Source organism: Geotrypetes seraphini, chromosome 1 (assembly GCF_902459505.1).
Source record: "Geotrypetes seraphini chromosome 1, aGeoSer1.1, whole genome shotgun sequence".
In the NCBI taxonomy this organism is placed as follows: Eukaryota; Metazoa; Chordata; class Amphibia; order Gymnophiona; family Dermophiidae; genus Geotrypetes; species Geotrypetes seraphini.
Genome location: NC_047084.1, coordinates 118,831,753 through 118,858,603, shown reverse-complemented (window position 1 = coordinate 118,858,603; position 26,851 = coordinate 118,831,753). Strand labels below are relative to the sequence as shown.

Here is a 26,851-nt window from a genome sequence, read left to right as displayed (position 1 = left end):
CGTAGGGCTTTAAACTAGGTAAGTTGGGGGAGGGTACCCCTCACGTGCTGGCGCAAATAACCAACCTGGCGAGGTAAGTTGCCAATCCATTTCTGAGTCCGAGGTAAGTACAAACTGCATTTCCGAGTCAGAGGTAAGTACACACATTGTAAACAATACTATAGGAGTCCAATTAGTTCAAGCAGGAATATCTATACAGAGTCATAGCAAACATAAGGTATGGAGGGCTATGTACATTAATGCCCACAGTTTGGGCAATAAGATTCTGGAATTAGAGATGGAAATGAGGAATGCCGACCTAGATGTGGTGGCGATATCCGAGACTTGGTTCACAGACTCCCATGGGTGGGATATGGCTATACCAGGATACAACTTATTTCTTCGAGACAGAGAGGGCAAAATGGGAGGAGGGGTAGCACTATACACTAAAGAGGACATCAAAGTTACCAGAATCGCAGATGTCAAGTACACCAGGGAATCCCTTTGGGTGAATTTGGCAAGGGGAAAGGACAAATGCCTGTATCTTGGAGTAGTATACAAACCTCCAAGACAACAGGAGGACATGGATATTGAATTGGTCAAAGACATAGAGAATATCACTTTGCGTGGAAACACAGTATTGCTAGGAGACTTTAATATGCCTGATGTGGATTAGAACAAACTTTCCACTACGACCAGCAGCAGCAGGAGGCTATTAACCTCTATAAAGGGAGCAAGACTCAGACAAATGGTATTAGAGCCCACTAGGGGCCGGGCGATACTGGACCTGATATTCACCAATGGAGAAAGTGTCACAGAGGTCTCGGTAGGTGATACGTTGGCCTCCAGTGACCACAACATAATATGGTTCAACCTCAGGAAAGGGTTCACTAAGTCAAACATATCAACCTAGGTCCTCAACTTTAACGGCACAAACTTTGAAAGCATGGGAGATTTCGTCCATCGGGCACTGCAAAACCAAGCTGAAACAGATATTGTAGAAGTAATGTGGTCAACTCTGAAATCAACCATACACAAAGCAACCAACCGCTACATAAAATCAGTAAGTAAACGGCGAAGAAACAATAGACCACAGTGGTTCTCTGCGGAGATCTCAGACCTCAAAAAAAAGAAGAAAAGAGCGTTTATCTTCTACAAACAATCAGGGAAGCAAGAATCTAAGGAAGACTATCTGGCCAAGTCTAAAGCAGTCAAAACAGCAGTCAGAGAAGCCAAACTCTGAATGGAGGAGAATCTAGCGAAGAACAGATTTCTGTATTTTTCTTTCTTTTTTCTCTTAACCCATTACTACCTAATTTGTTTTTATCCTTTGATGTCAAACTCTAACAAATAATAAGATTGTAATTTCTTCCCTCCCTTCCCACCCTTTCTTGTTTGTCAATCTTCGTCTGTCCTAAAAGTGAATTTAGTAAATTAAATGTATGTCTGTCTTTTAAGTGACCTTGTAACCTAAATTGTATTACCACACTCTGATGGTTTTTTAACTGTACATCGCTTAGATATCTTGATAAGCGATTCATCAAATAAAGGTAAACTTGAAACTTGAAACTTGAAACATCAAGAAGGGCGATAAATCCTTCTTCAGGTATATTAGTGACAGAAAAAGAAACACAGATGGGATAGTACACCTTAGGAAACCCGACGGGAACTATGTAGAATCGGATTCCGATAAAGCCAAACTTTTAAATGAATACTTCTGCTCAGTCTTCACTTGCAAGGCGCCGGGATCCAGCCCTCAGCTGCAGACAAGGGAAAGCTCGGAAGACCCATTTTGTAATTTCGAGTTTACGCCCAGCAGTGTCTACTATGAGCTATCAAGACTCAAGGTGAACAAAGCTATGGGGCCAGACAAACTACACCCCAGAGTGTTCAGGGAGTTGAGTGAAATCCTGGCTGAACCGTTATCCGCACTCTTCAATCTGTCCCTAAGTACAGGAAAAGTCCCTTTGGACTGGAAAACGGCTAACGTGATTCCACTCCACAAAAAGGGATGCAAGACGGAGGCTGCAAATTACAGACTGGTGAGTCTCACATCGATAGTGAGTAAACTTATGGAAACACTAATCTAACGCCAATTAGATGCAATCCTGAACGAGGAGAATCTACGAGATCCCCATCAACATGGTTTTACGAAGGGAAGGTCCTGCCAATCAAATCTGATCAGCTTCTTCGACTGGGTAACAAGAAAACTGGATATAGGGGAGTCCCTGGACGTCGTGTACTTGGACTTCAGCAAAGCGTTTGATAGTGTCCCACACCGCAGGTTATTGAGCAAGATGAGTTCGATGGGATTAGGTGAAACGTTAACTGCATGGGTTAAGGACTGGTTTAGAGGTAGACTTCAGAGGGTAGTGGTAAATGGTACCCTCTCCGATACGATGGAGGTGATCGGCGGAGTACCGCAGGGCTCGGTCTTGGGCCCGATCCTATTTAACATCTTCATAAGAGACTTGGCTAAAGGGCTTCGAGGTAAAATTACATTATTCGCCGATGACACCAAACTATGCAACATAGTAGGCAAAAGCACAATAGACAAAAGCACAGTGCCCGACAAAAGTTCAATGCCCGACAGTATGACGCAGGACCTACTCCTGCTGGAGCATTGATCAAAGACTTGGCAACTAAGTTTCAATGCCAAAAAATGCAAGGTCATGCACCTTGGCGGCAAAAATCCATGCAGGACTTACACCCTAAATGGTGAGATCCTAGCAAGGACTGTAGCAGAACGTGACTTGGGGGTGATCATTAGCGAAGACATGAAGACTGCCAATCAAGTGGAGAAAGCTTCATCCAAGGCCAGAGAAATCATGGGTTGTATCCGTAGAAGCTTCGTCATCCATAAGCCCGAGGTCATAATGCCGTTGTACAGATCCATGGTGAGACCCCATCTGGAATATTGTGTACAATTCTGGAGGCCACATTATCAAAAAGACGTGCTGAGAGTTGAGTCGGTTCAGCGAATGGCCACCAGGATGGTCTCAGGACTCAAGGATCTCCCGTATGAGGAACGGCTGGGTAAGTTGCAGCTATACTCACTGGAGGAAAGCAGAGAGAGGGGAGACATGATCGAGATGTTCAAATATGTCATGGGCCGTATCGAGGTGAAAGAAGATCTCTTTTTTCTTAAAGGACCCACAGCAACAAGAGGGCATCCATTGAAAATCAGAGGAGGGAAATTTCATGGCGACACCAGAAAATATTTCTTCACCGAAAGGGTGGTTGATCGCTGGAATAATCTTCCACTACAGGTAATTGAGGCCAGCAGCATGCCAGATTTTAAGAAAAGATAGGATTGGCATGTGGGATCTCTTCATGGAGGAAGTTAGGGGGTGGGTCATTAGTGTGGGCAGACTAGATGGGCCGTGGCCCTTTTCTATGTTTCTATATTTCTACTCTAGAATGTGAAGACTTTTAACTACATTACGACTCGTTTAAGCCGGGGAGAGAAAATTCATGCAATAGATTAGCTCTATCTCCCAGATTCTGTCTAGGGTGCCCAGATTTGGGTATGTTAAACTAAACTAAACTAAACTAAGCCTTAAGTTTGTATACCCCATCATCTCCACGGAAGTGGAGCTCGGCACAGTTTACAAGCTTAAAAAAATAAAAGAGAGGGGAAAGGTTTACATGAGCATATATATAGAGGGAAGAGAAAGGGGGAGGAAATGGTATTATATATTAGAGAAAAGCCAGGTTTTCAGTTGTTTGCGGAATAATTGAAGGGAGCCCAGGTTCTGCAGTGGGATAGTGAGGTTGTTCCAAAGTCCCGTGATTTTGAAGAGAATTTCCTAACATATGCTGCTGAGATGTGCGGGCAACTTAATTGGCTAATGAGTCATTAACCATCAACAGTTGGATGCTAACAATTACCAAGGAAGGTGACGAAAACGGTAAGAGGTTTGAACCAAAAGAAGTATGAGAAGAGACTGGAAGTCCTAAATATATGTATTCTGGAGGAGAGAAGGGACAGGGGAGATATGACACAGACATTTAAGTACTTGAAAGGCATTAATATACAGCCAAGTCTTTTCCAGAGCAGAAAATTTGAGGATATATGCATGAAAGGAGCAATGTTAGAAAATTCTTCTTCACGGAGAGGGTGGTAGATGCCTGGAATGCACCGAGGGAAGTGGTGGAGAGGAAAATGGTGATGGAATAAAAATAGAGGATCTCTAATTAGAAAATGAAGGATGTAAAGTAAGGAACTAAGGACGATAAGGAACTAAGAACCTGCACAGTCTGTGTTTCATATGGTGATTCGGTGTAGGATGGGCAATGGGAACCCCACTAATATGGAACAGGAGGATGTTACTGGCCAGACTTTATGGTAGATATTCTTCAAACAACAGGCTAGTTGGATAGGCTGGAGTGAGCTTGGACAGCAACTTCAACATTTGGAACCTAGGACAATACCAGATGGACTTTAGTCTATGGACCGGAAATATCAAAGACGAGACAAGTTAACTTAATCATGTATTTTATAATGGGTATAACTTATGGGGAGACTAGATGGACCATTCAGATCTTTATCTGCCGTCATTTACTATGTTACGATGTTAATTGCCACAAATTAGGATCTGCAAATGTATCTAAATACATGTTATTCTATAACATCGGGCATCTAAATCCCATATCACGCAACCCAAAAGGGAGTATAGCCATGGCAGGGGCATTAGTGTGCTATCAAGGCAGAGGTGGGGGGAGAATCAGCAGCCCTGAATCAGCAGCATGGAATATTGCTACTCTTTGGGGTTCTGGAATCTTGCTACTCTTTGGAAATTCCACATGGAATGTTGCTACTATCTGGGGTTCTGGAATCTTGCTACTCTTTGGGAATTCCACATGGAATGTTGCTACTATCTGGGGTTCTGGAATTTTGCTACTCTTTGGGAATTCCACATTGAATGTTGCTACTCTTTGGGGTTCTGGAATCTTGCTACTCTTTGGGAATTCCACATGGAATGTTGCTACTCTTTGGGGTTCTGCAATCTTGCTACTCTTTGGAAATTCCACATGGAATGTTGCTACTATCTGGGGTTCTGGAATCTTGCTACTCTTTGGGAATTCCACATGGAATGTTGCTACTCTTTGGGGTTCTGGAATCTTGCTACTCTTTGGGAATTCCACATGGAATGTTGCTACTATCTGGGGTTCTGGAATCTTGCTACTCTTTGGGAATTCCACATGGAATGTTGCTACTATCTGGGGTTCTGGAATTTAGCTACTCTTTGGGAATTCCACATTGAATGTTGCTACTCTTTGGGGTTCTGGAATCTTGCTACTCTTTGGGAATTCCACATGGAATGTTGCTACTCTTTGGGGTTCTGGAATCTTGCTACTCTTTGGGAATTTCACATGGAATGTTGCTACTATCTGGGGTTCTGGAATCTTGCTACTCTTTGGGAATTCCACATGGAATGTTGCTACTCTTTGGGGTTCTGGAATCTTGCTATTCTTTGGGAATTCCACATGGAATGTTGCTACTATCTGGGGTTCTGGAATCTTGCTACTCTTTGGGAATTCCACATGGAATGTTGCTACTCTTTGGGGCTCTGGAATCTTGCTACTCTTTGGGAATTCCACATGGAATGTTGCTACTATCTGGGGTTCTGGAATCTTGCTACTCTTTGGGAATTCCACATGGAATGTTGCTACTCTTTTGGGTTCTGGAATCTTGCTACTCTTTGGGAATTCCACATGGAATGTTGCTACTATCTGGGGTTCTGGAATCTTGCTACTCTTTGGGAATTCCACATGGAATGTTGCTACTATCTGGGGTTCTGGAATCTTGCTACTCTTTGGGAATTCCACATGGAATGTTGCTACTATCTGGGGTTCTGGAATTTTGCTACTCTTTGGGAATTCCACATTGAATGTTGCTACTCTTTGGGGTTCTTGAATCTTGCTACTCTTTGGGAATTCCACATGGAATGTTGCTACTCTTTGAGGTTCTGGAATCTTGCTACTCTTTGGGAATTCCACATGGAATGTTGCTACTATCTGGGATTCTGGAATATTGCTACTCTTTGGGAATTCCACATGGAATGTTGCTACTATCTGGGGTTCTGGAATGTTGCTACTCTTTGGGGTTCTGGAATCTTGCTACTCTTTGGGAATTCCACATGGAATGTTGCTACTATCTGGGGTTCTGGAATCTTGCTACTCTTTGGGAATTCCACATGGAATGTTGCTACTATCTGGGGTTCTGGAATGTTGCTACTCTTTGGGGTTCTGGAATCTTGCTACTCTTTGGGAATTCCACATGGAATGTTGCTACTATCTGGGGTTCTGGAATCTTGCTACTCTTTGGGAATTCCACATGGAATGTTGCTACTCTTTGGGGTTCTGGAATCTTGCTACTCTTTGGGAATTCCACATGGAATGTTGCTACTATCTGGGGTTCTGGAATTTTGCTACTCTTTGGGAATTCCACATTGAATGTTGCTACTCTTTGGGGTTCTTGAATCTTGCTACTCTTTGGGAATTCCACATGGAATGTTGCTACTATCTGGGGTTCTGGAATGTTGCTACTCTTTGGGGCTCTGGAATCTTGCTACTCTTTGGGAATTCCACATGGAATGTTGCTACTATCTGGGGTTCTGGAATCTTGCTACTCTTTGGGAATTCCACATGGAATGTTGCTACTCTTTGGGGTTCTGGAATCTTGCTACTCTTTGGGAATTTCACATGGAATGTTGCTACTATCTGGGGTTCTGGAATCTTGCTACTCTTTGGGAATTCCACATGGAATGTTGCTAGTCTTTGGGGTTCTGGAATCTTGCTACTCTTTGGGAATTCCACATGGAATGTTGCTACTATCTGGGGTTCTGGAATTTTGCTACTCTTTGGGAATTCCACATTGAATGTTGCTACTCTTTGGGGTTCTTGAATCTTGCTACTCTTTGGGAATTCCACATGAAATGTTGCTACTATCTGGGGTTCTGGAATCTTGCTACTCTTTGGGAATTCCACATGAAATGTTGCTACTATCTGGGGTTCTGGAATCTTGCTACTTTTTGGGAATTCCACATGGAATGTTGCTACTCTTTGGGGTTCTGGAATCTTGCTACTCTTTGGGAATTCCACGTGGAATATTGCTACTCTTTGGGGATTCCACGTGGAATGTTGCTACTCTTTGGGAATTCCACATAGAATGTTGCTACTCTTTGGGGTTCTGGAATCTTGCTACTCTTTGGGAATTTCACATGGAATGTTGCTACTCTTTGGGGATTCCACGTGGAATGTTGCTACTCTTTGGGAATTCCACATGGAATGTTGCTACTATCTGGGGTTCTGGAATTTTGCTACTCTTTGGGGATTCCACGTGGAATGTTGCTACTATCTGGGGTTCTGGAATCTTGCTACTGTTTCAGGTTCCGGAATCTTGCTAGGTACTTGTGACCTGGATTGGCCACTGTGAAGACAGGATACTGGGCTAGATGGACCTTGTTCTTATGGGAGGGCCATGGACATTCCTAAAAGCTGTGCACAATGTTATGGAATAATGGGTCTCCATACCCAGCTTGGATGCCAGGATTTATACCAGGTTTCATCAGGCGTAAGTCTGGCACCAGAGTTGGGCGTGGAAACCAGCGTGAAGTGCCAATCTTTTCGTGCCCATTTTTCAGTGCCATTTATCAAATTTTCTCCTAGAAGTGTTAATATTCATGCATAAAAAGGAGATATGAATGTCGCTGGGACCTTTGACAAGTTTTAAAGTGAATGAATGTGCATGCATACCTGACAGAAATCTGTGAGTAAAATGTACTTGCAAACTTTGTTCTAAGGGAGACAATTGGAAAATGGCTCTTCAAAGGTATCAGAGCAAAAACAAATAGAGGCAGTGCTAGGAATAAGCCCCAAAGATAAGGGCAAGATAGTATCATAAAGTCTCCCTGAGTCCTGCCAGGCTACATAGTGGTGCCAGATGCCAAACCTCCCATGCTCAATGAGGTTTAGTCTGCATCAGCTGCAAAGACAGACACATCCCAAGTAGAAATCAACATGGACAAGTGATGCTGAGAGGCTGAAAGGAAAACCACCAAATGTATTGTTTTGGTCTTTAATACATTTGGTTGATTTCCTTGTGGTCTTCCCACTTCTGCTTTTTTCATAGTGATGTACAGAACCATGAAGATGGCTCTGGATCCCTCAGAAAAGGCTCTCTCCATCCTGTGCTTATGCTCCCTACCCCCTGGGATATGTAGTGTATTGCTTTAATGCGTAGCACGGTTCTACATCTGGCATGCAATGGTCAGCTTATATGGCAAGGAACTCCAACCACCATTCTACAGAATAAACTGGTGTGCACAATTTACGATACCCAGCTGGATTTTTCTAGAATCAGAAAAGTAATACTGGTAAATGAATAGCAATCTGAAGCTCTACACAAAGACTGTACAACAAATCTTAGCTGTAAATAGCAGTAGATATGCCTTTCTATCTGTCAGTTTCTTGAGAGAATGGAAGGACGTACAGGTGGACACATTTTTTTCTTTCTTGCTCAGGATTCTCTAGGCAGATCTATTGCAGACTCTGGATGGATTCCCAAAATACTATGCACTTTAGTGGACACGACCAAAGTTTCAAGATCTTCCATCTGACCAGTCCTGCTGGAAGAGGAAAGGGTGTGCCACTGAGAGAACAGAAGACCTGAAAGTGGTCCCAGATCCACAATGTCCCTAATCTGTGTTTCTGAGCATCTGAGCTGTATGTTCTAGAAGCCATTGGAAGGACAGCACTGGGGTGGTGACCCAAAGGCTCTCACATGCTCAGCATGAGACTCTACCAGTAGAATGGAAGTGGCACCATCCCCTGGCTCTGTCTTTGACAAGCTCTCAAACAGGCTCGAAGCATTGAAAGCCCCAGAGACAGGACTCCAAGGGACACCATCCTCTCCGAGGACCAGGTGTAAAAAGGGACCATTTGTTGCATCATTCAAGGACTTCTCAAAATAGATGTGATTGATAATGACTTGGGCAATGTTCAGAGGAACAGAACCCCCACCCACTGCTCCCACGCCCACAATGTCATCATTTTCATCATCATCATCGAGTTTCACCAACACAGGGCATGCCCAGAAGAGTGGTTTTGAGTCTATACCCATGGTAAAATCACTCAGGAGGATACCTGTGGTGGGGGATAGGACGTAGGAGCCGAACGAGCTGTTGAGAGAGGTAGAAATCATTAATATGTTGCCCTTACTGTCTGCTGTGGTCAGATGGCTGCCAACCCCAGCTGAATGAAAGTGTAGGAAGCTTTGATTTGACATCAGTTGTCTTGAGGTCTCCAGGGAAGCATTCCAGGGAAAAAGTTCTCCAAAACCTCTAACGTATGCATGCTGTGAAGCATTGAGAATCTGATAATAAATATCACTCAGGCCTTGCTCAGGAAGAACATCCTTTTGTGAGTTAAGTTCTTTTAAAATATCAGCTACGATATTTCCAGCTGCTGGAGGAGGTGCGCTATACAATGTAAACCCATTCAACTTAAGGTCCAGAGGACTCTCTAGTGCCACTTTGGATCTACCAATGGCATCTGAGAGCAGTTCTCCCTCTTGGGGTGGAAGGTCTTGGGTTAAATTTTTCACCAATTCTTCCGGTAAAACTGCCGCAGCCATCATGGATCCAGCCACTTGGAGCGTGCCACCCAGCTGCGGGCTGACAACTAACGAGCCTTCATCCTTCACACTACCGTTTACACTGCAGAACAAGTTACGGAGGAGGGAAGACTTCACTTGCTCTTCATTCTCCTTCAGCGCTTGAGCGAGGACATGGTCAATGTGGAAGCCGCCCTGTGCCAGCTGAACAACAGGTTCCAAGAGCTCTGACCATCCAAGCTGGCCATAGTGTTGATGCAGTAAGTAGAGACCCTGCAGGGTCAGTGGAACCCCATACTTCAGGGTGAGGGACAGCGTAGGGACAGCATTCAGGGCCATGGTGATGCCAGATGTTGCATTATGAAATATGGCTGAGAACACGCCACCTGCAGATATAAAGGAGATTGTTAGAATGGTCAGGTCAGTAAGATCCCGCTACAAGGGTCATTTTATTTATTGGGATTTATTAATCGTCTTTATGAAGAGATTCACTGAGATGATGTACAGTTCAACGTAAAACTTACACGTTTGTTAGCAGCTGAGATTTCAATACCACTAGAAAACCTTCCTCCCTCCCTCTCCTCCTCCTGTCTCGTCTCCTCTCCTCCCTCTGCTTCTCTGCCTTTACTCGAATTGTACGTCACCTTGAACCTGTTTAGGCATAAAGGCGACTCACAAATCGTAGATTAGATTAGATTAGCATAACAGTAGTAAAAAGACCAAACGTAACCATAAATACAATGTTTGAGGTAAACTCAAAATCAGCAAATTGCAACTTAATAATAGGACTACAATGAAAGAGTTTCAAAAATATACTTAACAGCACCGAAATTCAAAAAGCTGAGATTATAATACAGTGTCAGCATAATACTTATGCAATACTCAATAAGCACACATCAGAGTAGAGAATGACACGGGGACAAATTTGTCCTTGTCCCCGCAGGAACTCAATTTCTCCATCCCGTATCCCACGACTTTTGTTGCTGTCGCTGCCACATTCCTGTAAGCTCTGCCTTAACTGCACAAGCCTTGAACACTTATGATATTAAAGGGTCTGAGGCTTGTGCAGATGAAGACGGAGCTTAGGCATTGGTGGAATGAGGCATTATGACATCACAATCTGAGCTCTAGAATGTCGCTACTTAGGATTTTAAAACGTTTGAGGCTTGTGCAGATGAGGACAGAGCTTAGGCATTGGTGGAATGAGGCATTATGACATCACAATCTGAGCTCTATGCTGGGAGGAGAGAAGCTGATATGCACGGACGGGGAGAGGGACCTTGGGGTGACAAGGCAGTGGCTACTGCCAGAAGGATTCTGGGCTGTATAAAGAGAGGCGTAGTCAGTAGAAGGAAGAAGGTGTTGATGCCCCTGTACAGGTCATTGGTGAGGCCCCACTTGGAGTATTGTGTTCAGTTTTGGAGACCGTATCTGGCGAAAGACGTAAGAAGACTTGAGGCGGTCCAGAGGAGGGCGACGAAAATGATAGGAGGCTTGCGCCAGAAGACGTATGAGGAGAGACTGGAAGCCCTGAATATGTATACCCTAGAGGAAAGGAGAGACAGGGGAGATATGATTCAGACGTTCAAATACTTGAAGGGTATTAACGTAGAACAAAATCTTTTCCAGAGAAAGAAAAATGGTAAAACCAGAGGACATAATTTGAGGTTGAGGGGTGGTAGATTCAGGGGCAATGTTAGGAAATTCTACTTTACGGAGAGGGTGGTGGATGCCTGGAATGCGCTCCCGAGAGAGGTGGTGGAGAGTAAAACTGTGACTGAGTTCAAAGAAGCGTGGGATGAACACAGAGGATCTAGAATCAGAAAATAATATTAAAAATTGAACTAAGGCCATTACTAGGCAGACTTGCACGGTCTGTGTCTGTATATGGCCGTTTGGTGGAGGATGGGCTGGGGAGGGCTTCAATGGCTGGGAGGGTGTAGATGGGCTGGAGTAAGTCTTAACAGAGATTTCGGCAGTTGGAACCCAAGCACAGTACCGGGTAAAGCTTTGGATTCTTGTCCAGAAATAGCTAAGGAGAAAAAATTTAAATTGAATCAGGTTGGGCAGACTGGATGGACCATTCGGGTCTTTATGTGCCGTCATCTACTATGTTATGAGGCTTGTGCAGATGAGGACGGAGCTTAGGCATTGGTGGAATGAGGCATTATGACATCACAATCTCAGCTCTAGAATGTTGCCACTTAGGATTTTAAAGCGTTTGAGGCTTGTGCAGATGAGGGCGGAGCTTGCAGGAATGGGGCAGGGACAGGAAAAGAACTTACGGGGGCAGGACAGGAAAATGAGTCCCCACGACGACTGGGATAAATTTGTCCCCGTGTCATTCTCTACCAGAGCATTCAGATAACAGATAAGATGCTGATGCTTTTCTGCAATACATAACTGAGAGACCAAGTGCAGATATTAGATGAGGGTAAGATGAGTGGTTCAGAATCCGTTGGGGTACAAACTATAAGGAACTTTGGAGCAGGTTCCTAAACATACAACGTGTCTCTATGCCTCTATAATACAGCATCAGAAAAGCAGCCAAAATCACGGCTGAAATGGGGCAGTCAGGAGGATTGGGAGTTAAGGGTGGTGATGCTAATGGGTCGGGCCATGCATTGTCCTGGTAGGCATTGTGGACCACAGTAATAGTGGCTGATACTTCAGTGACTCACAGCCGAGAGTCTTCCCAGAGCTAGACCAAACCAACAGCAACAAAATCTAGCTAGGCAGGTAGCTTAATGGCTCGATTCCCACTGCACCTCCTTGTGGCTCTGGGTTAGTCACTTAACCCTCCCTTGTCCTAGGTACTAAATTATGAAAAGCATTAGATATAGTTTATTTCATTTTTTTGAATATTTGTAGGTAGGTTTATGTTGATTTATATATTTTTAGGATGTTTTAATTTGGATGCAGCATTTTGGTGTTTTATATATGTGTGGGGTTTTTTTTTTTTTAAATATGCAGGATATAAATGTTTTAAATTAAGGTTACCTGATTTTCTGTTTGGAAAATTGAAACCCCCCTGGCCCCACCCATAGGCTCCACTCGTCCCTGCCCCGTTACACCGCAGTCATAGAAACATAGAAACATAGAAAGATGACGGCAGAAAAGGGCTATAGCCCATCAAGTCTGCCCACTCTACTGACCCACCCCATTAAGTCTGAGTACTAATGACCTAGTTCCTTAACTCGACCCTCGTAGGGATCCCACGAGGACGTCCCATTTATTCTTAAAGTCAATAACGCTGGTGGCCTTGATCACCTGCTCTGGAAGCTTGTTCCAGTGATCTACAACCCTTTCTGTGAAGAAATGCTTCCTTATGTCACTATCGAATTTCCCTCCTCTGAGTTTGAATGGATGCCCCCTTGTGACCGAGGGTCCCCTGAGAAAGAAGATGTCTTCTTCCACCTCGACACGTCCCGTGATGTATTTAAATGTCTCAATCATGTCCCCCCTCTCCCTGCACTCCTCTAGAGTGTAGAGCTGCAATTTGTTTAGTCTTTCTTCGTACGAGAGACCCTTGAGCCCCGAGATCATCCTAGTGGCCATCCGCTGAACCGACTCAACTCTAAGCACGTCTTTACGGTAATGTGGCCTCCAGAATTGCACACAGTCCCGCCTTAAATCCCCACCCAGACCCGTCTCCCACTGCCTGCTCTCGTCGGGCAGTAGGGCATCCGTGCATGCATGGATGTGACGTGATGACATCACACACATGTGCGTGTGACATCATCGCATGGCATCCGCTCATGCACGGATGCCCTCCTGCCCAATGGTGATTTGTTCTAAGCTTTTCAAAACCCAGACAAAGTGCTGGGTTTTGAAAAGCCGTCTGGGCCCCCCAGACATAAATCCGGACATCTGGTAACCCTATTTTAAATAAATAAACTGCTTTTATTGTAACCACAGAAAGGTACACTAAGCCCCACCCCTTTTCCCGAAAGGCAAGATCAGCCTTATGGTAATACTGCACCGAAGAAAATGAGTTGTCAGAGTCCAGCTCCAGGTGGTACTAACCTAAACCAGCAGCGTGTGGATGGACAATCCCAAGGCAGAGCATGGCCGAGATCCCAGCATCGATGACATTCCCTCCAGCTATCAGTGCATCCTTCCCCATAGTAGAGCAGAGCTCTGTACAAGAGGATGAAAGGGAAACGTTAGAGCCAAAAGAATTCCCTCCCCTCCCCCAACAACAGCAAGCCAATGGGAAAGAAAGATTTATAAGCCAGAGTCGCCAAGGGCGGCCCATCCCAAGACCAATGAGTGAGCTTTTTCTCATGGGCCCCGGCAGATACGCTTTTCAAAAACTGACATATTCCAATCAATAAATAGAAAATATAATTCGTTTTTCTACCTTTGTTGTCTGGTCATTTATTTTTAGTATTGTGTTGGTTCTAGTCTCTGGTTTCTGCTTTCCTCTTTCTTTTCTTAACTGTCTTGACAGAATCCCCTCGTCCATTTGGCACTTCTTTTTCTTCATGTCCACCATCCATTCCTTCTGCATCCCCCCTCCCCCCCAACAAGTCTTCCTGCTATGTTAAGCATCTCACATCTCAACATAATTATTATTTCTAAAAATACTAGGACTAGGGGACATGCGATGAAGCTACTAAGTACTAGATTTAAAACAAACTGGAGAAAATATTTCTTCACTCAACATGTAATTAAATTCTGGAATTTGTTGGTGAAACCGGTTAGCTTAACAGGATTTTAAAAGCTTTGGATAATTTCCTAAAAGGCCATTCTTGAGGAAATCCGCTGCTTATTCCTAGGATAAGCAGCATAAAATCTGTTTTACTACTTGGGATCTAGCTGGTTACTTGGGACCTGGGTTGGCCACTACTGGAAACAGGATACTTGGCTTGATGGACCTTCGGTCTGTCCTAGTGCATCAATTCTTATGTTCTTATGTGAGCCAAGTCTAGGACAATGAAGCCATTGTGACATCACTGTCTCTTAGGTATTGATGGAATGAGGCATTATGACATCACAATCTCAGCTTTGGGTTTCTGCCAGGTACTTGGGACCTGGGTTGACCAATGTTGAAAACAGGATACTGGGCTTGATGGAATTTCAGTCTGTCCCAGTAGGGCGATTCTTATGTTGGTATGGTCCCTATACCCCCTGCCATGTGCCAGCATCTCTCCCTTTTTCTTCCCTCCATCTGAATACCCCCCCCTCCACCCCCCGGGTCCAGCATGTATTCCTTTCTCTTCTCTCGCTCCTGTTCTGTCTCCCCTTTGCAGATCCAGCACCTCTCTCTCTTCCTTGTTTCCTCCAAGTCCTGGAACTTTTCTCCTTTCTTGACCTCCCCCACATATCCAGTATCTTTTTCTCTCTCTGCGCCCCCTTTTTTCTTCAATCTCCCTTATTGGATCTCTTCCCTATCTGACCTCCCTATCCACCACCTCTCTCCCTCCTTGCAGCACCCCTTTCCCTCCTTGTCCCCCCCCCCATGCAGTACCTCTCTTTCTTATTGTATAAGGGACTAGAGGTAGGGGATATCCCAGGACAAGCAGTGGTTTCCCCTGTATCAGACCACAAACCAGCTCTGAGACTAACCTGACTCGGTGATGACAGTGGCATGATGGTATACTCCCTGTTCGTGGACGTGGTCTTGCTCTTCCTCTTCATGATGTGACCCACCTCCTTCCTCTTCGTCTTCGTGGTGATGCCCAGCTCCTTCCTCCCCTTTGTGGTGCCCACCTCCTTCCTCCTCTTCCTCTCCTTGGTGGTGCCCACCCCCTTCCTCTCCATGACGATGGATTCCCAGCTCTCCCTCCTTTGTACTATTCCAGTCCTCCAGTACCTCTGTCTGTCCCTGGGATCGTCCCAGGCCCCCATAAAAAATCTCAAAGAAAACAAAGGAGAGGGCTACGGCCAGGAGCAGCAGGGCAGCACAGACGCGGCAACAGGTCTCTTTCTGCTTCTGCTGAACGATCCTCTTTGCTGAAGGGCTGTGAAGAGAGGAAAAACCAGGTGAGAGCCTGCAGTTGGCCACTGTCCTCGGATGGATCCTGGGTCCCTGCCTCGTTTCACTTTAGGTAGATGTGATACATCTGGTAATGCAATAAAAGCGTAAAGAAATACAGGAGGAGTGTGTGGCGCAGTGGTTGGATCTACAGCCTCAGCACCCTGGGGTTGTGGGTTCAAACCCCGCGCTGCTCCCTATGACCCTGGGCAAGTCACTTGGTCCTCTGTAGCCCCAGGTACGTTAGATGGATTGTGAGCCCACCGGGACAGAGAGGGAAAATGTTTGAGTACCTGATTGTAAAAACCGCTTAGATAACCTTGATAGGCGGTATATCAAATCCAACTTGTAAACTTGAACATGCAGAGACCCTAGGCCAGTGGTTTTCAGCCCAGTCCTTAAGAGCCACCTGGCCAGTCAGGTTTTCAGGATATCCATAATATGAATATGCATGAGATGTCTCTTAGCATGTTCATTGTGGATGTCCTGAGAACCTGACTGGTCAGGTGGCTCTTGAGGACTAGGCTGAAAACCACTGCCTGAAGCCCCCTCATCCAGTGCAATCTTTCTCAACTCGGTCCCAGAGTGCCCCTTTGCAAGTCAGGTTTTCAGGATATCCACAATGAATCTGTATAAACCTGATTTGCATACGCTGCTTCCATTATATGCAAATTTCTTTCATGCATATTCCTTGTGGATATCCTGAAAACCTGACTGGCAAGGGGGGACTCCAGGACTGAGTTGAGAAATACTACTCTCGGTCACGAGGGAGACAGATGTTGAGGGAGGGGTTCAGCAGAGGTGTCGGCTGAAGCTCCTGATTAAAGAGGGAGAGATTCAGAGGAGGGAAGTAAAAATTTGCCGCTCCCTACAGAGCCTCAGTTGGCCTCATTATAGGGCCTCCACTGGTCATACCATACCATGTTTGTCATGTTATATAACTCGTTCTGAGCACTCCTGAGAGGAAAGGATGGAAAACCAAATAAAGTCTAAAAAATCCTGAGTGGAGTAGAACAGGTACAAGTGGATCGATTTTTCACAACGTCAAAAATGACCAAGACTAGGGGACACTCGATGAAGTTACAGGGAAATCCTTTTTAAATCAATAGGAGGAAATTTTGCCAGAGGATATGGTAAAAGCGGACAGCGTAATTGGTTTTAAGAAAGGTTTGGACAAGTTCTTGGAGGAAAAGTCCATAGTCTGTTATTGAGAAAGACACAGGGAAAGCCACTGCTTGCTCTGGATTGGTAGCATGGAATGTTGCTACTCCTTGGGTTTTGGCCAGTTACTAGTGACCTGTATTGGCCACTGTGAGAACGGGCTACTGGGCTTGATGGACCATTGGTCTGACCCAGGAAGGCTATTCTTATGTTCTCATTCTAGAATCTTGTTAGTCTTCGGGATTCTGTATGGAATCTTGATACTCTATGGGGTTCCAGAATCTTTTGTTACTCTTTGGGATTCCAGAATCTTGCAATTCTTTAGGATTCAGAATGGAATGTTGCTTCTCCTTGGGTTTTGGCCAGTTACTAGGGACCTGGATTGGCCACTGTGAGAACTTGCTACTGGGCTTGATGGACCATTGGTCTGACCCAGTAAGGCTATTCTTATGTTCTCATTCTAGAATCTTGTTAGTCTTCGGGATTCTGCATGGAATCTCGATACTCTATGGGGTTCCAGAATCTTTTGTTACTCTTTGGGATTCCAGAATCTTGCAATTCTTTAGGATTCAGAATGGAATTTTGCTACTCTTTGGGGTTCCAGAATCTTTTGTTACTCTTTGGGATTCCAGAATCTTGCAATTCTTTAGGATTCAGAATGGAATGTTGCTTCTCCTTGGGTTTTGGCCAGTTACTAGGGACCTGGATTGGCCACTGTGAGAACGGGCTACTGGACTTGATGGACCATTGGTCTGACCCAGTAAGGCTATTCTTATGTTCTCATTCTAGAATCTTGTTAATCTTCGGGATTCTGTATGGAATCTTGATACTCTATGGGGTTCCAGAATCTTTTGTTACTCTTTGGGATTCCAGAATCTTGCTATTCTTTAGGATTCAGAATGGAATGTTGCTTCTCCTTGGGTTTTGGCCAGTTACTAGGGACCTGGATTGGCCACTGTGAGAACGGGCTACTGGGCTTGATGGACCATTGGTCTGACCCAGTAGGGCTATTCTTATGTTCTCATTCTAGAATCTTGTTAATCTTCGGGATTCTGTATGGAATCTTGATACTCTATGGGGTTCCAGAATCTTTTGTTACTCTTTGGGATTCCAGAATCTTGCTATTCTTTAGGATTCAGAATGGAATGTTGCTTCTCCTTGGGTTTTGGCCAGTTACTAGGGACCTGGATTGGCCACTGTGAGAACGGGCTACTGGACTTGATGGACCATTGGTCTGACCCAGTAGGGCTATTCTTATGTTTTTATAAGGAAACCAGAATTGAATGCAATACTCCAGGCGATACGGGGCATTATAACATTCTTAGTCTTGTTAATAGAGAATGACACGGTGACAAAATTCATCACCGTCCCCGTCCCCGTGGATAACTGTGGGAAGCCATCTCGATGTCATTATTCAAAGAGAGAGGGAAGAATCAAGAGTATGAATGGGCTCAACCACAGACCCTTAAGCCTTGCATTGAAGAATGTTGGTGTAGAAGGATTGAGGTTGAGATAGACACAGGATTGTTTCCCGCGGTTATCCGTGGGGATGGGAACGGTGATGAATTATGTCACCTTGTCATTCTCTACTTGTTAACCATCTCTTTAGTCTATCCCAGTTATGTTCTTATTACCTTCCACTAAGGGCCAAATTCTCCAAATGGAGTCATAGGTTACATGGCAGTAGGTGTCCTGGGGTTACCGGACGTCTGGATTTCCCCAGACATGTCCAGGTTTGAAATCTTCTCGACAAAATTGCGTGGGGATAGCGTAACGCGGTGATATCCCGCATAAGCATGCGTGTGCGTGATGTGATTGTGTCACGTCAGCGCATGTGCGGAGGCCATCTGGGGGCAAGGCCATGGGTCTGGATTTTCCTTTGGGAAAATCTGGTAACCCTACCGCTGCCTAACTTAACTGTGGGAACAGGATACTGGGCTAGATGGACCACTGGTCTGACCCAGTACGCCTAATTCATATGTTCTTTTTTCCTTATTAATGTCCATGTGCATTCTGTTCAGGCATCTGGCATTGTGGATTTAGCCCCCCTCCGTCTTCAAATCCAGGCTCAAGGTGAGTTACATTCAGGTAAGGATAGGGATTGGGACTTGTACAGAAGTTTGCAGCTGAGGCTAAAGAGGGCGGAGTGACTGCCCTGGGTCAAAGGTCGCAGTTCAACCACCAAACCACTCCTCCGTGCTGTGAGTGAGCTGCTGCTCTTCCCTCTGCTTTTATAAAGAACCCTGGTGCAATTAGATACCCCTAATCGCTTGCTTAACCCTTGACCATAAAAGCAACCAGGTTCAGAGGGCAACCTGTGCTCTGTTGCTTCACTGTCTGCTCCACTCACTGGGCTCCCTGTGCCAGCAGTTGGCAGGGCCCGGCTCAGAGCTGGCATTCTGCTGCAGGGCCGGGTGTGAGGAATGAGCAGTTAATTTGGGTAACAAGCAAACAGGACAGAGTAGTACCAGTTTCCAACATACACTGTAGTCTCTGGAGGAAGTGAATCAATCCCCCTCCTTTGCTGGGTTATACCTGGATTCCTAGATGGTGACCCCCGCACTGAAGGTGAGAAATAGCTGTTCTGAGCACTTCTGCCCCTGGCACTGTGTAACACTAGGCTTCATTGGCTCAGACCCTAGCACAAACTATAGACGGACAATAACAGCAGTGTGTGTGTGGGGGGGGGGGGGGGAGGGGGAGGGTCCATGTGGTGTTTAGAATACACTATATGGCATGGAACACACAGCTAAAAGAGATAGTTATCTGAAGTTACCACATAATATCTTCCCACAAAACTCCAAATTAATGAACATGAAAAGAGGTGGAGAGATAAGAACTTAAGAATAGCCTTACTGAGTCAGACCAAAGGTCCATCAAGCCCGGTAGCCCGTTCTCATGGTGGCCAATCCAGGTCACTAGTACCTGGCCAAAATCCAAGGAGTAGCAATATTCCATACAGAATCCCAAGGAATAGCAACATTCCAGAATCCCAAAGAGTAACAAGATTCCAGAATCCCAAAGAGTAGCCACATTCCATGCTACCAATCCAGGGCAAGTAGAGGCTTCCCCCATGTCTTTCTCAATAACAGACTATGGACTTTTCCTCCAGGAATTTGACTAAACCTTTCTTAAAACTAGCTACGCTATCTGCTTTTACCACAAATCCTCTGGCATTGCGTTCTAGAGCTTAACTATTCTCTGAATGGAAAAAATTTTCCTCCTATAGGTTTTTAAAGTATTTCCCTGGAACTTCATAAGAATTGCCGCTGCTGGGTCAGACCAGTGGTCCATCGTGCCCAGCAGGCAACTCCCATGGCGGCCCTTAGGTCAAAGACCAGTGCCCTAACTGAGTCTAGCCCAGCGATGGCGAACCTATGGCACGCGTGCCATCTGTGGCACGCGAAGGCCTTGCAGCTGGCACACGCAGGGCCGCCATCAGGGCAGTACTACCAGGGGGTGCATAGGAGAGAGAGCTGAACGGGGACGATGGGGGACCCGCGGGATTAAATATAACTTGAGCCGCGAGGCTCATCTTTTACTCCGACTGCCCTGCCGCTCACACAGCCGATCGGAAATCTTCCCCGACGTCAGCTTTGACGTCGGAGGGAGGGCTTAAGCAAAGCCCGCCCTCCGACGTCAGCGTTGAAGTCGGGGAATATTTCCAATCGGCTATGTGTGCGCGGCGGGACAGGCAGGAAATAGAAGACAAGCCTACGCGGCTCGAGCTACATTTTGCTGAGAAAGTTGCTAAGATGGGCTGGGAGACAAACGGGGAACACAAAAGGGGGAGGGAGTGCGTTTTGGACACAAGGCATGAACTTGGGAGAGAGGAAGGGAGGGAAAGAGATGCTGAGGTGGGGGAGGGAATGGGTTTTTGCACACAGAAGGCATGGACTTGGGAGAGAGGAAAGGAGGGAAAAAGATGCTGAGGTGGGGGAGGGAATGGGCTTTTGGACACAGAAGGCATGGACTTGTGAGAGAGGAAGGGAGGGAAAGAGATGCTGAGGTGGGGGAGGGAATGGGTTTTTGCACACAGAAGGCATGAACTTGGGAGAGAGGAAAGGAGGGAAAGAGATGCTGAGGTGGGGGAGGGAATGGGTTTTTGGACACAGAAGGCATGGACTTGTGAGAGAGGAAGGGAGGGAAAGAGATGCTGAGGTGGGGGAGGGAATGGGTTTTTGGACACAGAAGGCATGGACTTGGGAGAGGAAGGGAGGGAAATAGATGCTGAGGTGGGGGATGGAATGGGTTTTTGGACACAGAAGGCATGGACTTGGGAGAGTGGAAAGGAGGGAAATAGATGCTGAGGTGGGGGAGGGAATGGGTTTTTGGTCACAGAAGGCATGGACTTGGGAGAGAGGAAGGGAGAGAAAGAGATGCTGAGGTGGGGGAGGGAATGTGTTTTTGGACATAGAAGGCAAGGACTTGGGAGAGAGGAAGGGAGGGAAAGAGATGGTTGTGTACACGGGGAATAGAAGAAAGGAGAATTTTTGGTCATAGGGAGGGAGTGAGGTACAGACAGTGGCATACCAAGGTGGGGGTGGGGGCGGTCTGCCCCGGTTTTACACCCCAAGGGGGTGCACAGCTGGCCACCCTCCAGTGTTCTCCCTAGGCTGGCAAACTACGTCTCTTTAGCCACTTGAGTGCCACCGCCGCCATTGGGAACAGGCCGGTGCCAAGTTCTCCCTGCTTTTCCCTGTGGGGCCGATCAACTCTCGCCACCCACGTCAATTCTGATGTCGGAGAGGACGTTCTGGGCCAGCCAATCGCTGCCTGGCTGGCCCAGAACGTCCTCTCCGATGTTAGAATTGACGTCGAGTGGCGAGAGTTGGTCGGCCCCGTGGGGAAGAGAAGCAGGGCGAACTCGGCGCCGGCCTGTTCCCGATAGCGGCAGTGGCAGCCTATTCCCCAGTGGCGGTGGCAGCATTTTCCCAATGGTGGTGGCATAGGGGAGGGCAAGGAGAAAGAAAGAAAGGGGGGGACAGGGAGCCAGAAAAAAAAAGAAAGAAAGAGGGCTGGGTGAAACAAAGAAAAATGGGGCACGGAGAGAGAGAGAAAGACAGACATACAGAATGAAAGGGGGTATGGAGAGAGAGAAAAAGAAAGAAGGGGGCAGGGTGAAACAAAGAAAAAGTTTGGGGAGGGAATGAGGTCTGGAGGAGAGGAAGCATACAGGAGGCTGAAAAAAGGGAAGAAATATTGGATGCACAGTCAGAAGAATAAAGTGCAACCAGAGACTGATGAAATTACCAAAGGTAGGAAAATGATTTTATTTTCAATTTAGTGATCAAAATGTGTCCGTTTTGAGAATTTATATATGCTGTCTATATTTTGCACTATGGCCCCCTTTTACTAAACCGCAATAGCGTTTTTTAGCGCAGGTAGCCTATGAGCTTCAAGAGCAGCATGGGGCATTCAGCGCAGGTCCCTGCGCTAAAAACCACTATCGCGGTTTAGTAAAAAGGGAGGGGGAATATTTGTCTATTTTTGTATAGTTGTTACTGAGGTGACATTGCATAAAGTCATCTGCCTTGACCTCTTTGAAAACCCGCGGAATATAAATGATAATTAACATTTTCTCTGCGTACAGCGTGCTTTGTGTTTTTAAAATTTTATTGTTGGTAGATCATTTTGACTTGGCCACAAAGGTAAGGGGGAGGGAGGGGAGCTGCTGAAAGAGTCTATCTTGACGTGGTTGCAGGCTTACAAATCTTTTGGTCAAAGAGTGCGGCGACAGAGAAAAGTATGTGTGTATTCGGCCCATGAATGAAATCATTAAAACATTATAAATTGCCAATAAATTGAAATGAAAACCAAAGGATTGTGAATCAAATTGATTCTCTGACAATACAAAGATTCCAACCTTTAAAAATGATGTTACATAGTTCAGGCAACTTTATAAAGAGTTTTTAAATACTAAAATCTTGTTATTAAGGTTTAATTGACGTGCTGGCACTTTGAGGAAATTCTTTGGTTTTGTGCGGCAGTTTGGGCACTCGGGCTCAAAAAGGTTAGCCATCACTGGTCTAGCCTTACCTGTGTACATTCTAGTTCAGCAGAAAATTGTCTAACATTGCCTTGAATCCCTGGAGGGTGTTTTCCCCTATAACAGCCTTTGGAAGAACGTCTGGGTGAAGAAGAACTTCCTTACGTTTGTACGGAATCTATCTCCTTTTAACTTCAGAGAGTGTCCTCTCATTTTCTCTACCTTGTAGAGGGTGAACAACCTGTCTTTATCTACTAAGTCTATTCTCTTCAGTATTTTGAATGTTTCAATCATGTCCCCTCTCAGTCTCCTCTTTTCAAAGGAGAAGAGGCCCAGTTTCTCCAATCTCTCACTATATGGCAACTCCTCCAGTCCCTTAACCATTTTAGTTGTTCTTCTCAGGACCCTCTTGAGTAGTACCGTGTCCTTTTTCATGTATGGCGACCACTGCTGGACGCAGTACTCCAGTTGAGGGCGTACCATGGCCCGGTACAGATGCATGATAACCTTTTCCAATCTGTTCGTGATCCCCTTCTTAATCATTCCTAGCATTCTGTTCACTCTCTTCGCTGCCACGCATTGCGCGGATGGCTTCATCGATTTGTCGACCAGTACTCCCAGGTCTCTTTCCTAGGGAGTCTCTCCAAGTACCACCCCGGACATCCTGTATTCGTGTATATAAAATTTTTGTTACTGACGTGCATCACCTTACACTTATCCAAGTTAAACTTCATTTCCCATGTCGCGGCCCATTTCTCGAGCGTGTTTATTTCCTGTTGCAGGTCTTCACAATCCTCCTGCGTCATCACTACTCTGAATAACTTCGTATCGTCTGCAAATTTAATCACCTCGCTTGTCCAATATACACGTCCAAGGTGGGTGGGGGTGGGGATACTTTGTTTTACTTATGGTTGAGGGCAATTGCTGGGTATATACTGGGGGGAGGGGGTTTTGATATAGATAGTTGATATGAAATATAATTTGATAGAATATTAAGTGCTGTTAAAGTGTAAAATGTTTCTATATTATGTTGCACTTATTGTCAGTTTTAAACTGAATATAAAAAAAAAAATAATAATCACCTCGCTCATCATTCCAATTTCCAGGTCATTTATAAATTTATTTGAAAAGCACAGGCCCGAGCACCGAACCCTGCGGCACTCCACTGGTGATGCTTTTCCAGTCCGAGTATTGTCCATTTGCCACCACTCTCTGTTTTCTATCCGCCAACCAGTTTTTGATCCATGTGAGTATTTCACCCTCAATCCCATGGCTCGCCATGTTTTGAAGTCGTCGTTCATGCGGGACCTTATCGAACGCCTTCTGAAAATCCAGATATATAATGTCGACCGGGTCCTGCGTTCCGAGTGTCCCCGAGTCTTTGTAATTTTTGAAGAGCCCTCACCGTTTTAGTCTTTCCTCATACGAGAGGAGTTCCAACCCCTTTATCATCTTAGTCGCTCTTCTTTGAACCTTTTCTAGCGCCATTATATCTTTCTTGAGATAAGGAGACCCAAATTGAACGCAATACTCTCGGTGAGGTTGCGCCATGCTGTTTGTCAGCACTGCAGAAGCATCTCAAATGACAGGGGTTGCCAAATTGAATGATGGAAGCGTCCCAATGCAGTGGATGTTTGTAATAACGCAATGTGGACAGAACCAGAAACTAACCTCATACCTGAGACCAAGAAAGCGTGAAAGAATGAAGACAGGCAAATTAAAGGTGGTATCATCTCTTCAAACATCTCTTTTGCTCTTATTCTCAGTTCACCTTTCTTTTGTCTTAGATTTACACATCTGAGGAATGTAGATGTGTTATCTTCTTTTATGGCTACACAACACCTGTCCGTGCTGTATTCCTGCTTCACACGTACCCATACGGCATGCAACACTTCTCTCCCATCCCTCCATGATTTATTGATTCTCATATTGTGTCTGTGTTGGGGGGGGGGGGGCTGAGCTAGAGAAACTTTCAAACACTTTAAACAGGAACTTTTCATTGTGTGTTTTACCTGCCATCTAACTAACTAAAGCAAACAATTTATTAAAACGAGGGAGGTTTATAAAGCCTCACAATTATTTTTTCTCCTAAATTAAGGAGAAACTGATTACGAGTGGACTCTGGAAAGTGGGCTGTGGGAAGGGGTGAGAAAGGCAGGCAGTCACCTGGGGCCATCAGGCAGGGGCAGAGGATATGAACTGCTGCACTGCCCAGGGTCTCTGTGTAATGTGGGGTCTGTACAATCCAAGAGCTCCACAGAAACAGTGGCGTGACCGGGGCAGAGGAGAAACTTAACGGGCCCCCAGCTGCCAAAGTGGTGGGTGCCCAGGAAGAGGGGACGAGATGAGTCATCATTTCAGCACTCCAGGAAACAAACCTCGCAAAAGGCAAACACATTCCAAAACTGACATAAAACCTCTGCATTCTGTGGTCCCACTGTCCCTTTCTGAGCTCTCATCCCAGAGTCTCCTGTCCTTTTGACATTTCTTTCCTCTCTCGCTCTAATATCCACCTTTCCTCCACATCCCTATTCGTCATGTCCAGTGTCTCCCCTCATTTCAGCATCTGCCTTTTCAGTGTCTCCATCATCTCTCCCTATCCAGCAGCTGCCCTCTTTTCTTACTCTATCCAGCATCCCCCTCTATCCACATCCCTGTCCTCCTGCTGCCTCTGTACCCAGCATTTCTTTTGTGTCCACATCCCTCCCCTTCTTCCTGCACCTCTACTACTAAGCCTGCCTCCCTGATCCAGCGTCTCTCTTCCCTCTCTCCCCTCCCCAGTGTCTTCATCAGTGCAGCATCTACTCCATATCTACTTTTCCCCTTTGGTCCAAGTATCTCTCTCCCCAGGACTAGCATCTCTTCCCCTTCCACAACTTTCGTTCCATGTATTTTTTTTTCTCTCTCTCTCTTTCCCTTCCTATGGTCTGGCATTCTCTCTCCTCTCTCCCTACTTCTCTCCTTGGTCCAGGGTCTTTCCCCTCCCCTTTGGTCCAAGTCTCTTACTTTTTTTTCTTCCCTCTGCTTGCACCCTCTGCCCTTCCCCCTTTGCTCCTTCCTCTCCTGTTCTCCCCTGCGCCCTGGGCCCAGCATCTCTACATCTGTCCACCCTGCTGATCACTCCATATGGCCAGGCGATTTGCGGAAAACACAGCACTGAAGGTCATCACCCTCTTGGGCCAGTGGACCCTTTCCAGCAGCTGTGTTGATTAAACCACCAACAGATCTTTGTGGGAACCTATGCAAGCTTGCTAGTCTGGTTGAGCCTGCATCCTTGAGAACGTGTTTTGTTTGCATTTTTTTAAAACACAAAGTCATTCTTTCAGTTCCTCACAACATCTGCTGTTTATCTCCAATTTACCACGAATGCATGACGGCATTATGCTAAGTCAACCTCTCTACTACAGTGTCTGGTCTAGCGTTTCTCCAACCTGTCCTGGGGACCGCACAGCTGGCTGGGAGTTCAGAATATCCACAAGACAGATGTACAGACAAGAGAGGTGGAGTGTGAAGTCTATCTCATGTATATTTAGGGTTACCATATGGCTCCATAAAAAGGATGACAGATTGAGACATCCGGATTTTACTTCCATTGCATTCAGTAGAAGTAAAACCCAGATGTCTCAATCCGTCCTCCTTTTTCTGGAGCCATATGGTAACCCTATATTCATGGGTCCAGGGCAGGTTTGGGAGGCTCTGGTTTAGGCCCAGGTGATGCATCTCTTCTCTGCACTGTTTTGACTGTTTGCTTTCGGATCTAAAGGGAGGAGAATTGAATAATGCCAGTGAGCTCTTCTGTTTATTGTATAAATACGACTCGATCAACAACTGTGGGAAGAAACCTGTTCTTTAGGTTCTTTGTAGGTTTAGCCAGGAGAGACTTTGCAGGATTTTAGTATTATTTAGTCTTGATTTTGTATTTCTTCACCTGATAACTGGTCAGTGTAATTTGCTCGTTTTACCTCCCCCCTTTCCAGCAGCACCTCTTCCCTGCTTCCCCCGAATTCACCAAACCTGTCTTTGCCACTCTGGGTCCTGCCAAACCCTCTTAGATCTCCTTGTGCCCAGCTGGTGCTCTGTCCATTTCAATGAAGATGAGGGACATCGTGTGCAGTTTGGACTA

At 45.7% G+C, this 26,851-nt stretch overlaps 1 protein-coding gene across 1 annotated transcript in view; it reads right to left on the bottom strand.

Moving 5' to 3' along the window:
* Positions 1-7,436: 7,436 nt before the first annotated feature.
* The window catches only part of GGT6 (gamma-glutamyltransferase 6), a 32,851-nt gene continuing 13,436 nt past the window's right edge, over positions 7,437-26,851 (bottom strand). The window contains exons 2-4 of the mRNA XM_033929250.1: positions 15,170-15,564; positions 13,625-13,738; positions 7,437-9,984 (exon numbers count right to left, since the gene is read on the bottom strand). Of these exons, the coding sequence (XP_033785141.1) occupies positions 8,717-9,984; positions 13,625-13,738; positions 15,170-15,564 (1,777 nt within the window). The 3' untranslated portion in view covers positions 7,437-8,716. The remainder of the gene's footprint in view (positions 9,985-13,624; positions 13,739-15,169; positions 15,565-26,851) is intronic.